This window comes from Glandiceps talaboti, chromosome 22 (genome assembly GCF_964340395.1).
Source record: "Glandiceps talaboti chromosome 22, keGlaTala1.1, whole genome shotgun sequence".
Taxonomy (NCBI): domain Eukaryota; kingdom Metazoa; phylum Hemichordata; class Enteropneusta; family Spengelidae; genus Glandiceps; species Glandiceps talaboti.
Window position 1 is genome coordinate 2,297,501 of NC_135570.1, and position 17,500 is coordinate 2,315,000.

General features: G+C 36.1%; 1 protein-coding gene across 2 annotated transcripts; it reads left to right on the forward strand.

Moving 5' to 3' along the window:
* The first annotated feature begins 1,063 nt into the window (after positions 1-1,063).
* On the forward strand, positions 1,064-15,200 carry LOC144452199 (UBX domain-containing protein 8-like). Of its 2 annotated transcripts, XM_078143248.1 has the most exons (8): positions 1,064-1,198; positions 5,801-5,959; positions 6,850-6,923; positions 7,850-7,969; positions 8,535-8,675; positions 9,124-9,165; positions 9,875-9,949; positions 13,177-15,200. In XM_078143248.1, exons 1-8 carry the CDS (start codon positions 1,120-1,122, stop codon positions 13,345-13,347), a joined length of 861 nt encoding a protein of 286 aa, XP_077999374.1. In that variant the 5' UTR covers positions 1,064-1,119; the 3' UTR covers positions 13,348-15,200. The 2 variants fall into 2 exon arrangements, with proteins under 2 accessions (XP_077999374.1, XP_077999375.1); XM_078143249.1 differs by lacking the exon at positions 9,124-9,165.
* The last annotated feature ends 2,300 nt before the right edge of the window (positions 15,201-17,500 follow it).

Consider the following 17,500-nt stretch of genomic DNA (forward strand, 5'->3'; position numbering starts at 1 on the left):
TCTGTATAGAGTTCGCTAGTAATAATTTGCAATTCTAGGTTATATCCATCTAACGGTGGTAAATACCTTCAATTCTTCACTGAATGTTTAGTTTATTCTCTTATTAGTTACCATTTGGATTTATTTTATATGGAATGCCACTATATCTATTTGACAGATTACAACGTCTGCAAAATTACGACGCCATGCGTGTAGTGAAAAGTTTGACTAAAATATGATGGTGTGTCTCAATCACTTAGAGAATTGGCTCCCTTTAGAAGCTAGGGTAGAGTTTAAGATAATTTTACTTGTTTTTAAGGCATTGCAAGGTGTAGCTCCAAGTTACATAATAGATTTGGTTCAAATGGTCCATAACACCAATATTACTGCTTTATAAGAGCCAACAACAGTCGTAATGTAATAGTACCCAGGGCGTTCACGATTTGAAAGACAGAGCTTTCGCCATCTATGGGCCAAAACTATGGAACTCTCTAACCGAGAAACATAAGGATATTGATAATGTGGAACATTTTAAACGTGAGCTGAAAACACACGTTTTTAAATAGCATTATGAACTATTAATGGTTTTACATGTAATGAAGTTATTTTGATTGTAGTATTTTATTAGTTTTATCACGGCTTTTATTTATGTTTATCGCACGCTTTTGAATATTTTATCATAGAAAGGGCACTATAGAAAATAAATAAATGTTAAATGTTAAAGTACAGAGGACGTAATATACGTCGAATCGAGCCTCTCCCATATGCACGTCGACTCGTTGAATGTAACCATACAATCATGTTTGCTTCTACAACTCAATTGTGAACGGCACCTCTGTAATTTCTTATTTTGCGTTAAGTTGTCTTAAAGAAATATCATGCCCAATGATTTAAACGCTAAAGTAACCCTGTTTGTACGGTAAAAACAACACCCGTCGATATATAGCTCTATACTGTGGACCACCATTTGAAGGTATTGCGACGAGAAACATAAAATTAAATATGTGTGTCCCTATCACATGCAACCTGCCCAATAGCATAACGATACGTCATATAATTGTGTCAAAGGTCATATGTCAAACGACTATATGTACGTGTATGGCGGAAGTACAGTAAAAACAGATCGTGCCAAGCAGAAATATGACAGAATTGGGACTTGACTGGGTAGTATTCATTGCATTCTCCGTGGTTGTTGGATCACTAGTCTTTTTTCAGTCAGGTAAGTCAATAACATGTGAAAAAAAATCGCATTTGATGCCTCAAATCATGTATTAGTGAGATACGTCCATGCTCAAATCAAATCACATCATGATCTCTCCGTGATCTCCAAATCAATATTGCACCTAGTCCGAGGTAGTCCTGCTTGCAGACGGGGTAATTCGGGACTCGATTCTGATAATTGCCCCTCCCTTCTTCCAATGGAATACATACAGTTAGTTTCACAGTTAATCTTGACCTGGGATGAGCAAATCTGAGACTATAGTTCGATCTGGTTAATAACACCGTAGATCTACCGACAAGAAGAGTATCCAAAGCTCAGTACAAGATTGCCTTTCAAAACCAAACTGTCTAGTCTCGAAACTTTGATTGTCAACAGAAGTACACATGATTACTATACAACTTGTGAACTACTAAATACTTATGATAGCATGATTGTCTCACGAACATTTTTGAGAATACACAGGTGTGTGCACGGCGTCTCCAGGCCGTGCATGCGATCGAAGAACAACAGAAAGACGACGCTAGACCCGTGCCCATTCCATACATATCGTGTAGCTATAGCTAGTACACTATAGCAATAATGTTCCTGTACTTGCTGACCAAAATTAACTTGATATTCTTTCAGAATACGTTATACGTATAAACAAAAGGCATGTATCGGCGATACAAATGTGAAAACCGTATACGTACTTCCATAGCCCATGGAAATATCACCCATTTCCATGGTTACTTCAACATGATACATGTACCATGGAAGTACCACCCACTTCCATGCATGTACTATGATGTACCATGTGTATGTAGGCGCGCTAGGCTTACATGGCCCATTCTCGCAAACCAGAGCTGTTATTTCTTCCGCGACACTGCGAAACCTCTTGCCGAATGTCGAATGCCGGTGCGTCTTGGACGGTGCCGTAAAAGAGGCTGTGGTTTACTACGACGATGATGACATGGCCCGTATGCTGGATTTTCGAAACAGTGTAACCATTTCTAACTTACGATAGTCGGTGATACTTTGGAGTAATTATACATATAATTACTCCAAGGTGATACGTTTACATGTACTTGGTACTCGATACAAGGTTACGTTAAATCTTGCTACAGATCCATAGTTAAATGCATAACTTGGTACTTACGTCGCTGAAATGGCGACTGCGACCACTGTACATGAACACACACGACGACGCGGCTGCCAGTCAATTACGCGTACGGCAAGGTCATTCAATCATTGACTGGAGGTTGGCGAGAATTTCGCGACTGGTGAACAACTATGAAATTGTTGTCCTTCGCATTTTCGACAGTCAGTGGCGAATTGGTAGGGCGAATACATAACGCGAAACGCGTGATTATTGCGCGTAATAATTCATCCTGATACATGGTCATATCGTATATCGTTTTCTTAGATGAATTATTTTCTTTTTGCAATGTGTTTACCAATACCAGGAAACATAAGTAATTCCTGGTACATGGTATAAACACACATTATATATATATATATATATATATATATATATATATATATATATATATATATATATATATATATATATATATATATATATGTATATATATGTTGAGGGTAGAAGAAAATCAAGTCGGGGTTTTCGTCTCTACAAGCCTGTTTCGTGAGTCACGAAACAGGCTTGTAGAGACGAAAAACCCGACTTGATTTTCTTCTACCCTCAACATATACTCCGCTCTGCGTGCAGACGTATCGAGCACTGTACTACGGACAAATCTTACCACTGACTTCCTATATATATATATATATATATATATATATATATATATATATATATATATATATATATATATATATATATATATATATATATATATATATATATGTTGATGTTGATTTCAGACATTTTTTATAATTAAGCATATTATTTATGTAAATGGGCAATTAAATGTTTATTTAATTATTAGTATCATTGATTAAAAGAAGAAACATGAGCACAGTGCCCTTTATTCAATAAGGGACGATCGCACAATAGACAAAACCCCCTTCCCCTCCCCTCCCCCCCCCCCTCTCCCAAACGAACGTTCACAAGTGCGACATCACACGTTTATAATGATGTACACCATGATGAAAATTGTATTGGTCACACCACTACGATTAATGGTGCATGAAGTTCCAACCTTATGAACTTGTTTACTCAGATGATGGCAAAACACATCAAAATATTACCGGAAACTCTGCACTACATCTCACATTAGAAATAAACATTTATCAACTTATCAGCATCTCAGTAGTAAATACAGAAGCTTTTATCATTGAAGGCGTCATGAAAGTTTTCGAAATTTGGTTAGAAGTGCGAAAATGAAGTTCAGCAATTACATTGATGCCAGACCCCCCCCCCCCCAACGAACTAAATTCCGCGGCTTATTGAGCTTATGTGACATTGTGCGATCGTCCCTAAAAGAATTCCTATTCTATCTTAACTAGCTTAACTATATTGATTAGAATAATTTATTGATTTTGTGTATTTAAAATATTAATAAAATTTATAGATTTGAGGGTTGATGGGGATTTATTTTTTCTGTAACTGAATTCTTGTATTAACACCAGTTATTTTTATATTAAATTTAAAATGTGATATGATTTAGTGAAAATTCACCGCTAACAGCGAGAAATTTATTTATTTATTTATATTTTGAATAATTTGTGGTGATCTGCTAAAAATCGTTTGTCTCAAGTAACAACGGTGACGTGAGAAGTAGCAGAATATTTCATACATATCACGCAACCAAATATCGATTTTTTTTCGACTATAGACTTCCATAGGAAAATTATTTTGAGGATCGAACGAGTAAAAATCCTAAAAATTACTTTAATGAATGACAATTAAAATCACAATTTTTTATTAATTGATACAGTAAGAATATTTTTGTATATTGTTTTGGTTTAAATTGATTTTTTAAAAGACAGTGTAAACTTCAGTGTAGTGGCAATGCTCTGGAAATTGACTTGAATGGAATTACCAAAAAATTGAAATAAACTCTAAAATTATCAACAATTTGTTATTTGTTGTGAAAATACTATCACATGATTGACAATTAACTAGTGAACAAGTTTAATCTAAAATATTTTGTTTGTGCTCAGCCAAAAAAGTTTTACGCCCTCTTTTATTTTCGATATGCGAAAATTTTCATTCGAACACGGTAGTGTCAGTGTGCTGGGCTCTGGAAATCGACTTGAACGCAATTGCCAAAAAATTGAAGACAGCTCTAAAATTCTCAAAAATTGGTTATTTTTTGTGAAAATACTATCAAATGATTGAGAATTAATTAGTGAACAAGTTTAATCTAAAATATTTTGTTTGTGCTCAGCCAAAAAAGTTTTACGCCCTCTTTTATTTTCGATATTCGAAAATTTTCATTCGAACACGGTAGTGTCAGTGTAATGTGCTGGGCTCTGGAAATCGACTTGAACGCAATTGCCAAAAAATTGAAGACAGCTCTAAAATTCTCAAAAATTGGCTATTTTTTGTGAAAATACTATCAAATGATTGAGAATTAACTAGTGAACAAACTTGATCTAAAATGTTTTGTTTTTCCTCTGCCAAAAAAGTTTTACGCCCTCTTTTATTTTCGAAATTTGAAAATGTTCGTTCGAACACGGCTCAGACCACCTGGCAGTCTGAGGACACAGCTGCACGGTAACTACGTGCACGAGATGATTTTTTGAAAACTATAACTTTTAATAAATACAATTAAATACAATATATTATTTTTGTTCAACTACAAAATGATAACTGGTGTTAACAATATTTAACAAAATTTCAGTCACAGAGACTTTCAAATTAGTCTTGTGCTCGTACGACGGTACGGAGCACAAGGAGGCTATCCAAACTCAACGTCGAGTTGTGAATAGTCTCAAATTATTGCAAAAATATTTTCACAGCGTCAATATAATGAAACTTAGCATTATCGTTTGGCAAAGGATATTACTTACTAAGTCGTCTTCATAAACACTGTATTTCAAGAGCTCGTTATACGACGACGCTGCAGCTGTTACTTGCCATACAGTTAGCTCATTAGCCGGATTGACCCATACCGGAGATGACGTCATCATCGGTGGTCTTCGGAAGGCACTAGGATACGACGTAACGGCCTCATTCACGTATGTGTCTCGACTCGCAGACTAGAGTAGAATCCACTCTAAAGCATACTTCAAACATACACTTGTGAATGTTCTCTTGACTTTCAAGATGTAGCAATGCATTAGAAGCATAACCGCTAGCACTGATTACGTTCACTGATACGCGACCATGCAGAAAGAGAAACTTCAAATGTTGACGTACGGTAAACTAAGTTTGTACTTAATTGACAGCCACTTGTAACCTAATACTAGTATTCTATTCAAGTAGGTTCATAATACAAAATAATGACGTTATTAGGTATTTATAAATATTCTAAATGTGTATCTGTGACGGTATTTTTTGAATATTCACCAAATAACATCATTATTTTGCATTATGACTATCCTTGATAGAATAAGTTAACTCACACGTGACTGCCCTCATAATATGATTTGTACATACATATAATTTTGTAATTCCTAGCCATCATTTCTGTCATGATCTGTTTCTTACAGATGGAAGTGGTTTATTACATATAGCTGCAGCAGGTCTCTTGTGTTTGGGAGTGACAACTTTCTTAATTCATATCTTCAGCAAGTATTTTGAAAAATGGTTCCAAGGATTCAAAGTTACAAAGAGAAACACTTCTGCTTCTGAACAAGTGCAGGATCCAGGTAAATGAATTAATATGTCATTGAAAATAGTAGTGTTTTTCATGGAGTGGGGATGAGGAAGGATTGTCGGTTGAGGGCGCTCTGTAGAACTAACTCATAAATATTTAATAAGGTAGTGATAGTATTAGTAAAGCTGGTTTCTTAGACAACAACACAAGAAGAAGTTAAAATTTGATTTAGAGAAAAAATGCAATGCCAGCTTTTCAAGTCATTACTTTATTACATGTTAATGTAAATATTGTAAATTTCCCTTACTCGACATTGTGGTACTGTTAAAAGAGTCTTTGGCTCAACAATTTATCGAGTTTAAATAAAGTCAACAAACAAACAACAACAAACATGGCACCTTCTAGGGAAAAGATATTGTTGAAAAGTAACATTAAACAAAAAACAAAAATTTGTAAACAAATATGGCCAATACCAAGCTCCTGTGGTTACAGAAAAAACAGTTCTGTACAAGAAGAGAATCATGTTAAGAAGATTAATCATTAAGTTATTGACTCCTACTGCTCCTCAAGTGATTGAGAATCATCTCTTTGTTATATTTATGGAGTCATGATGATCAAATGGTCAGAGAAACTAACTTGAAATCTAAAAGAATGGCCAGCTTGGAATGAGACTCATTCCAAAGTATGAATTCTTCAATGTTGATCAACTATGTTGTCTTTTCATTTTAGTTATCTGATGTAATCGTTACTGTATGAACTATAAATTTTTCATTACTTTAATAACTTTAAATTTTGAGGCATATATAATGTATATGTATACATAAAATTTTTGTGTAAATCCTGATAACCAGCATTTCCATTCTGTTTGAGTATTCTTCATCCCTGTTTCATTTTCCAAATGGCAAAGTTTGCCCTTTTAAGTTATTTCCTGTTCACTTGCAGGGTACGATGAAACACAGTTTGATAGGCAGAGGGAAGCAGCAAGGAAGAAGTTACAAGAAGACCACCACAGAAAGGTTAATGTACCATCTGATATTTCTGTAGTCTAGCTGCTAGACCTCGGGCTTCTCAACACTCTGTTTCTGAAACGTGGCATGCAATTGAGGCTGATTGCCTTCATGAGGGACCTTTGGTCGCCTTTACAATGAGCAGAATAGCCTGAGGGGTCTAGCAGCAAGACTACTGGATGTTCTACTACATGAGACCACCAAACCAGATTCTTGAGAAATGTAATCCAAAGTTGCCCACACTGTAAGTCACACAGCACATATCTTCCAAGTCATGAAAAATGGACTTATGAGGCCTGCTCACTTGAGACATGATAACCTGTTGTGAAGGTACCTGGATCCTTCAACCTGCAATGGTGGGTCTGAATTATTCCCAGCATGCACTGCTCTTGGAAAGAGATTCATGCAGGCGACTTTGGATTACCTTTCTAAGACTCTCATCTTGGTGGTCTCATAGTAGATCAAGCCACCAGCAGTGAGAGTCTGGGTAACCAAGACTCTCATCTTGGTGGTCTCATAGTAGATCAAGCCACGAGCAGTGAGAGTCTGGGTAACCAAGACTCTCGTCTTGGTGGTCTCATAGTAGATCAAGCCACCAGCAGTAAGAGTCTGGGTAACCAAGACTCTCATCTTTGTGGTCTCATAGTAGATCAAGCCACCAGCAGTGAGAGTCTGGGTAACCAAGACTCTCGTCTTGGTGGTCTCATAGTAGATCAAGCCACCAGCAGTGAGAGTCTGGGTAACCAAGACTCTCGTCTTGGTGTTCTCATAGTAGATCAAGCCACCAGCAGTGAGAGTCTGGCAGAATAGAAAAAACAACAACTTGCACATGCCTCAGTGCATTTACCTACATATACAAATATTTATCGATATGAATTTGTTCAAATTGTAATTTAACAGTAACATTATTGTTTCTATTACATTTGTATTGATAGGCTACACAATATGATGAAAAAATCCTGAAACCAAGAAGAGATGCAAAAGAAAAAGACAGAGAAGATCAGTTCTACAGATTTGCAGGACCAGCATGGAAAGGGAAAGGCAATGCTCTTGGTGTAAGGGGATGTGTTCTTGTTACATATATTATGAAGTACAAGTATCACAAATAGTCACTTACAGTACAACTGTACAAGAATCCCATATAGTGATTGCTTGACAAGCATTTTACTGAGTTTACTAAATGATATGGTAGTTTGTTATCATGACTGCCAAGCATTAAGTTGACCTTGACACCATTCCTGAATGGCCCAAACCATCCATAAGGGTGGTACACGTACATGCAGTGCTTCAGCTTTGTCGTATTAATTATGAATGGCCCAACCATCCGTAAGGGTGGTACACGTACATGCAGTGCTTCAGCTTTGTCGTATTAATTATGAATGGCCCAAACCATCCGTAAGGGTGGTACATGTACATGCAGTGCTACAGCTTTGCCATATTAATTAGTAATTTGCATAATGCACTTTGTATCCCTATACAGTAAAAAAAGACGATTACCAAAAATGCCAAATTGAATTTCACCTCCATTGTTCTTACACTGGACTACTGTTTCTCATGACCAGACAGCTACAATATTAACTAATGTCTATTATTTTTTAATATTATTTCTCAAAAATTCAGACAAATAAAAGTGAAGAGGAATCAACTGTAAGAGAAAGGACAGCAAGAACAAGCAGAGAAGCTGCAGCTGCAAGAGTTTTACCTGAATCAGTCACTGCACCAGTACAAAGACCAGAAATACAAAAACCAAAAATAAAAAAGGTTAGTATTTGAATTGCTGAAATCAAAATGATTATATCACACATGTGTGCATTTTGGGCATAAAATGTGATATTTGGAAAAAATGTAAGATCAAAAATATTGAACAGATTAGTTTGAAGTTAGGATATGCAGATGAGGAATTGTGTATGACATGCTGATCCCATTGATGACATGGCAAATTGGTCTAATAATATCATTTTGGTAAAAAAAAAAAAAAAAAAAAAAAAACCTAAACCTATAATTGTAAAGGAAGAATTATATGTATGACAACCTCACATATGCTGTACAATATCTAAACAGTAGAATGTCCAGTGTGGACCTAGTAGCCATATGGGTGACAAATGGGTATATATTTTGGACTTTTAATTCATGTACACCTCTACTCTGTGTTTATACTTGGAAAGACACTGTGAAACACCATATACTAAGTATGTTGATTCTTTGACAGGTTATTACATTACCAGAGGAACCTGTAGAAGGTTCAGAGAATGTAAGTATACATTTATTTGTGGCTGTTAGCCTTATTAAATTTATTCAGGTAAAAATGTATACAAAGTGTTGAATACTATATTTTCAAGTTTCACTGAGAAGCACAAATTATCTATTTTGCCTGGATCTAATTTTACTGATATAAATGTATGCATGACAACTATAGACTTATTATACATTATTTCGATGGGATTATAATTTAGCAAAAATAAAAAACCAATAAATATAGTGAAAGTAAATTTAAATGAACAGTTATCTTACATGGTAATGTATGTGTTTGTTATAATAGCTGGGACAAAGTCTATCTGATTAAAATCTGTTGTAACAAACTTGCCGTGATTGTTTTATTTACCTAAAATTTGGCTATCATTAGAGGGCACACTGCACTATGGTAAAATGGTCTTAACCCTATCTTTAAGAGCCAATCATGAACAAGCAAATGATATCTGGCCAACATACACACTTCCTCAAAAGAACTAAATAAAAAGAACAGTAACTGCCATAAATAGTAGCTTGAGTGACAGGTTTTTTGAGAATTAAAAAAAAATATTGCATCGTCACACCATTTTAGACAACCTGTCCTGACCAGAAACAATTCTTTTTCTCTTTTTTTGGCCTTAGAATAATTATATACTGTATATACAATAAATACAGAATATGGGTATTTTATGATCTATATACTCAATAAAGATTTTATGTGTCTTTTTCAGAGCATAACTATTGCACTGAAGACTCCCTTGGGCAGGACTCATCGAAGGAGATTTCTAATGAATTACAATATTCAGGTAAGTTTATTGATGATAAAAATTGTACAAATGTATCCATAATAATTATAGCTTTAACATAAATTAGCCATAACAAAGAGATTTCTAATGAATTACAATATTCAGGTAAGTTTATTGATGATAAAAATTGTACAATGTATCCATAATAATTATAGCTTTAACATATATTAGCCATGACATAGAATACAAAAAACAAGATAGTTAAAGTAGTTAGGTATACTTAAACTTTGTTTTAGAATAGATTTTGGCGATGCCATGTGAAAGGGATAACAAACATATAACAGCTCATTTGAAGATGAGTTGTATGTATTGCACTGTCTAGTCTGTGTAAGTCCTTCAGATAGTGGTTTTCATGTGGGAAACTGAGCAGAATGTAGTTTTTATACAAACACGACACATTTGCAAGGGGTGGGTTTTCATGTGGGAAACTGTAGAATGTAAGAATGTAGTTTTTATACAAACATGACACATTTGCAGGGATGGGTTTTCATGTGGAAAACTGTGCAGAATGTAGTTTTTATACAAACACGACACATTTGCAAGGGGTGGGTTTTCATGTGGGAAACTGTAGAATGTAAGAATGTAGTTTTTATACAAACATGACACATTTGCAGGGATGGGTTTTCATGTGGAAAACTGTGCAGAATGTAGTTTTTATACAAACACGACACATTCACAGGGATGGGTTTTCATGTTGGAAACTGTGCAGAATGTAGTTTTTATACAAACACGACACATTTGCAAGGGTGGGGTTTGGAAAACTGAGCAGAATGTAGTTTTTATACAAACACGACACATTTGCAAGGGTGGGGTTTGGAAAACTGAGCAGAATGTAGTTTTTATACAAACACGACACATTTGCAAGGGTGGGGTTTGGAAAACTGTGCAGAATGTAGTTTTTATACAAACACGACACATTTGCAAGGGGTGGGTTTTCATGTGGGAAACTGTAGAATGTAAGAATGTAGTTTTTATACAAACATGACACATTTGCAGGGATGGGTTTTCATGTGGAAAACTGTGCAGAATGTAGTTTTTATACAAACACGACACATTCACAGGGATGGGTTTTCATGTTGGAAACTGTGCAGAATGTAGTTTTTATACAAACACGACACATTTGCAAGGGTGGGGTTTGGAAAACTGAGCAGAATGTAGTTTTTATACAAACACGACACATTTGCAAGGGTGGGGTTTGGAAAACTGAGCAGAATGTAGTTTTTATACAAACACGACACATTTGCAAGGGTGGGGTTTGGAAAACTGAGCAGAATATAGTTTTTATACAAACATAGTCTGTAGAGTTGCTCACAGCCTTCAGAGTATCACATCACTAAAAGAGCTGTTTTGTATGTACCAATATCTACTGCATAATTCTACTGTGGACCCTCATTGACTACATAGGGCTAATCATTTGTTGACGTGTTACTGCAATGCTTGAGGCATCACAATAAAAGTGTCGCAGTAACACGTCAACAAATGATTAGCCCTATGCAGTCAATGAGGGCCCACAGTACAAGGATATTCAAGTACAATGATGCAGTAGATATGGGTACATACAAAACAGCTAATAGCAGTGCTCCCGAGGGCTGGTGAGAGAGTCTCGATAGTCAGGAATTCTACACAACAATCATTAATCACTGGTGAAGTATAGTAATGACAATTTACATGAATTTATGATAGATAGTAAATATGATAGGATCATCAATACAACTCCCTTGATGCTATCTTACCATGGTTCAAGTCATAAAAATTAATGTCTTGTTGTATATCAATACATAACCCATGAAATACATGTCATAAAAAGAACAAGCCGTGTACAAAACCTATTAATAAACATCTTTAAAACAGATTTATGAAGGCATCGCACAAAACCAATTAATCTTTAAAACAGATTTCCTCAAGGCAGTGTACAAAACCATTAAATGCATGCCAGAAAAAGATCAAGTTCATTTATTATAGACAGACAGACAGACAGACAGACAGACAGACAGACAGACAGACAGACAGACAGACAGGCAGGCAGGCAGGCAGGCAGGCAGACAGGCAGGCAGGCAGGCAGACAGACAGACAGACAGACAGACAGACAGACAGACAGATAGATAGATAGATCAAATATTGAAAGATATCATCAAGGGACTTTTAACAATAATCCTATAATATTCACTATCTATCATAAATTGTTCCAGTCAGACATGTAAATGCCAGTAATCATGTTATTCATATTACTAGTTCTACTTGTATCAACTCATATTTTGTCAATTTTTGTTGACATGCCAATAAAGCCTAAACTGGCTGGCTGAAGACCTGTTGCCGGTTCCAAGATGCATTGCACATCTCTCCATACAATGCCATGTTTTCTGTACACGCGGAGGGGTTTGCACACTCTGCTCAGGGGGATGGTTGTCACATGACGGTACCCTGGGTTTAACCGTAAAATCCCACTCTGTCATCGATGGTGTTCAGTCTTTGTTCTATAAAATCTCCCATAATTAAAGAGGTCAACATGTCTTACCATCATTTCCTGATGAAAATGTTATTTCAAATGTAATAAAGACAAAACAAGACTAAATCTAATAACATAAGCGACGTCCTCTTGCGCAGTTCATCTTGGAACCAGAAAATCAACTATTGGAGATGATGTTTCAGGGGTGAGATGTTAATGAAACAACTATATTATCATATCAGTATCATAAATAGTTACATATCCAAGTGAAAAATAGTGTGTTGCTGAAATTTGGGGACTTTAATGAAATATATGGTTCAAAGTTTCCTACTGACTTTACTTTTCATTTCTAAGATGTTCATGTACAATTATGAATTGAAAGTTTCACCAATATGTACATGTACACTTACTTTTTTTATCCATTTTTTAAAAACATTTTAACTGGTCAACCAACCCTGTCATTGTTAAGGTGTTATGGTGAGAAACATAGAGTTAGTAGGGCCACCATTATGTGCAATTGCTTAGAAAAACTGAGCTGAAACTTATTGCCCATTCATTGTTCAGTAGAAGTCGTTGCCATGGACACGCATTGTGTCATGGGTGTCAACATATACATGCATAATCAATAAAAGAACAAAGTATTCATGATTCTTGAATGTGTTTACCTTCAAATAAAATAACAATCAATTTTAATATTCTTTTATTAATAATATCATTTTATTCAAAATTAAATTATTTAAATTTTTAGTATAATTCAATTTTTTTTCCAAATACTCTACAGGTGTTGATAGACTTTATGACAAAACTTGGCTTCCATCCAAGAATTTACAGCATCTGTACTACATACCCACGACAATGTCTTACTGATGATGTGGAGAAGACACTTGAAGATCTTGGCCTAACTAAGGATGTGGCATTAGTTATTGAGGAGAAAGATATTTCTGATAAATAAGATGTGATCTCAGACTCCAAAATCTATTTTATTTGAATTATATTGTAAGTTTGCATATGTGACATAATTTTCATATATTATATTAATATAAGATACATGTAATTTAGAGACAATGTGCATCAAATGTATTACTAGAAATGTACTGGCATGTGACAATTTTAAACTATTTTTGCAGCAAGTGAATGATTATTTTCATAAACCACAGCCTCTTTTACGGCACCATCCAAGACGCACCGCACCGTCAAGAATTATTGATATTTCACAGTGTCGTGGAAGAAACATCAGCCCTAGTTTGTGAGAAATGCAAATAATATAATAGCTATTGGACAATGTTTCTTCATCAGCATCCTAGATACAGCCAAATATAGGCATGATTAAAACAGCTGACAGTATCTAGATTGCTATGACAACCATGAACTAAAGCTTTGATTATAAACTTGAATAACCAGTATTTACACATTGTTATTTATGCCCAGTAGATGGAAAGTTCAATTTACATAGATATGTCGAATTCACACAGGGTCATGAAGTACCATGTAATACACCTTCATGTTACTTATCTACTTTTTGGCCAGTTTCTGAAGAAGGATCGTGTAAGGGTGCCCAAAATTATGGAATTTGCATTGTCATACACTGCAGTGTTTTTGCTAAGGTTTGGGAACCCCGGTAACAGAAAGGGGGAAAGAGGTAAAACTGGTAGTGCTTCCCATGCAATGTATCATAGTTTAGGTGGGGAACCCCGGTAGATTTTACCTACTTACCGCCCTTAAATAAAACACTGCACTGTTATCTTCTTTATGACAATACATGCTATGCAGTGTGTCAGCATTGTTTGGTTTCTGAACCCTTGTGTCAGTAGAAAAAATAGGTGATTTTTCCAAATGAGAATTTTAGGATCAACATTACATCGTGATAAAAAAAATCAAGAGTCACAAAAAATCTTGGAAGCGAATCCCAAATTGTAACAGAAGTCTTGTCAGCATTGTCAGGGGTGTACTACAATGGGCTATTGTCAGGGGTGTACTACAATGGGCTATTGTCAGGGGTGTACTACAATGGGCTATTGTCAGGGGTGTACTACAATGGGCTATTGTAGTATGTGGAAATATTTTGACTCTGTGAGTAGAATTTGTCATTACTACTGGTGAGTAATGAACCCAGAGTCTATGAATATTCATTGTTACATTGTTATCATTGATTGATGTGATATGACAAGAAGAATTTTACAACAAAGTATGTCAAATAGTTTTATTGGTTCCTACAATATTACATGACTGGAAATATATTAACTTTTTAAACTAACTAAGAATGTCATTGACTTTTTAACCGGGAAAAAATAGTTTTATAAGTATGTTAATGTCTGCGCCAGTATTGAGCATTTCTTGCGAGCACTATATTGGTTTCTGAATAGCGCCCCTTGTGGCCAACAGACTACACAGACTGTCATCTCTACATTACATATTATTCACAAAACTTTATTGCATTGTAGACCTGTAGATTGCTACAGAGTAAATGATGTATACAATACTTACAGGGGAGCACAACTCCAGGAAATAAAGATATTTTCATGAACTATGAGTTCTGGAATATTTTCATGATTTCGTATCACATTGGTATTAGCAGAGATGAATATTTATTACATCAACAATGCATATTCATGGCTTTATTTGAAGGAAGTAAGTACTTAGGAATCATGAATCAATGTTCATCTAATCCATATTCATGTCTTAATCCCCATGAGGCAACAGTGTAACCCTGAAAGAACAATAGAGGTGAACAAGTTTTTAGTGGGTTGTAATTTCAGTGAAATTTGAACAAAATATCCATGTATTTCATTCAGTAGAAATAAATATAGAACAGGTTTATATTTCAATCTTTGCGTGTGTTTATTTCAGTAGTTGTTTATGTAAGTGTACATGTGTGTGTATCTATTCATTCTATGCTCACATCCCTAATTAGTTCTATGTACAAATTGTTCACCCTCATCATTCACCCTCCCCCACCCCCAGTATGTATATAGGCTCTATCTATGTACACACTGTTGGCATCATCCACCCTTGCCCACCCCCAGTATGTATGTAGTCTGTATGTACAAATTGCTGACATCATCCACCATCCTCCACCTGCAGTATATACAATTTGTTCACCCTCCCCACCTCATGTATGTATATAGGCTATATGTACAAAGTGTTGACATCATCCACCCTCACACCCACTACATATATAGACTCTGTGTAAAAACTGCTGGCATCATCCACCACCCCACCCCCTGGTATCTGTATAGGTGCCACATACAAACTGTTCACCCTCACCCCGGTATGTATAAAGACTATATGTACAAACTGCTGGCATAATCCACCACCCCACCCAACTACATATTTATAGACTCTGTTACAAACTGCTGGCATCATTCATCCCACCCACCCCCACCTTCACCCTAGTATGTATCTAGGCTATATGTACAAACTGCTGGCATCATTCAACCCTCACCTACCCTCACCCTAGTATGCATATAGACTATATGTACAAACTGCTGGCATCATCCAACCCCATCCCACCCACCCCCACCCTCACCCCAGTATGTATATAGACTATATGTACAAACTGCTGGCATCATTCAACCCCACCCCACCCCCACCCTCACCCCAGTATGTATATAGACTGTATGTACAAACTACTGGCATCATGCACCCTCCCTCACCCCCACCACATATTTATAGACTATGTAGAAACTTCTGGCGTCATTCAACCCCCCCCCCCCCCCAGTATGTATATAGACTCTTTGTACAAACTGCTGGCATCATTCACCCCACCCCACCCACCCCCACCCCAGTATGTATATAGACTATATGTACAAACTGCTGGCATCAACCCACCCCCGAAAGATAGATGATTGTGAAAGTGTTTCTGTACAACCGAAATGAAAGTGCTTTCCATTCATGCTTCCACTTTGACAGCACGTATCTTGTGTGTACACATGTGATATTCAACGCCTTCCAATTACATTACATACTGATTATACACTGCCACTTATAAGAAACTCACATAGCACAGTAAAATGGCATGCATATATTACTTCGGTAACAACAAAGATGGATTGACAAGTGGAAAACATTGTTTTAACCATCAGAAACTTTCCAGTTGTGCTATTTTTCTCTAATCCTGTCGCAGAGGGCGTAGTTTTTAAGCATTCGCCAGAGCAGAGAAATGAAGGGTTGGTCGTGTTATGACAAAATAGAATTAAGTAAGGCGACCTTAAAACAACTCAAAGAATTTTGAGTATCCAACTTTACAACGAAAAGACACAACAATCTGGGTGAAACAATACGTCATGACTAGAATTCATATGTACAACTTCAACTCGTTTTTACGCATTACTATTGAAACCAGGCACATGCCAACGAACCGATATTACGAATTCATCACCAAAACATAGCAATGATTCTTACATAATAAAGTCAGGCTCAGAGGTGACATTGAAGTATGTTTGTAACCCCCCCCCCTTTGAGACTGCATGTGTATTTGAAGTTCAAATGTGGCCGCCTACGTGTCCCCAAGTTCCACCCTTTTCCCTCCATACAGATTCCATAATGTCATATCCCCCATTCCACTCTACAAAAAGCTCAATTACCTCTTATCCAAACGACTTCGGAATACCATGACCTTTGTGCAAAATAGAGTCGAAATAGGAGTGGCTGCAATTCAACAATGTAATTTTCTCCTTCACACTAACAACTAAACATTTGTCCTCCCACTGGAAAATCTTCGATATCAGCACCAGTCCTGTAAAATGCATGACTATAGCCAACATTACTGACATTATAACTTAGTACGTGTTAAAACAGTGTCATCTGCCACGGGACTGTGTTATTCTCTAGCCAACATTACTGACCCAATCGATTGACCAAACTTAAATTTACCTCGGGTTTGAAGCTTTAGGCTACATTTAAATACTGGAACTAAGACACTGTATTTTACTCTATATATTCTGTTTTGTACTGTACACCAGTTACAAGATTATGGTTATTATTGTTAAAGAAAAGAAAACCGCGTAAAATGGTATGGATATATTGTCAAGTTAATAATTCACTGTGATATCTTAGACTACTTTAGTTGTCTGAGGTGATATGTTGGTTTTCCCCCACTATCATCA

What these genes read in the sequence shown, in the direction of transcription:
- LOC144452199 (XM_078143248.1), top strand. Translation starts at nt 1,120, where the DNA reads ATGACAGAATTGGGACTTGACTGGGTAGTATTCATTGCATTCTCCGTG. An exon ending in AAGAAGACCACCACAGAAAG is followed by an intron (nt 6,924 to 7,849) that starts GTTAATGTACCA and finishes TTGTATTGATAG; the next exon opens with GCTACACAATATGATGAAAA. An exon ending in CTGTAGAAGGTTCAGAGAAT is followed by an intron (nt 9,166 to 9,874) that starts GTAAGTATACAT and finishes TGTCTTTTTCAG; the next exon opens with AGCATAACTATTGCACTGAA.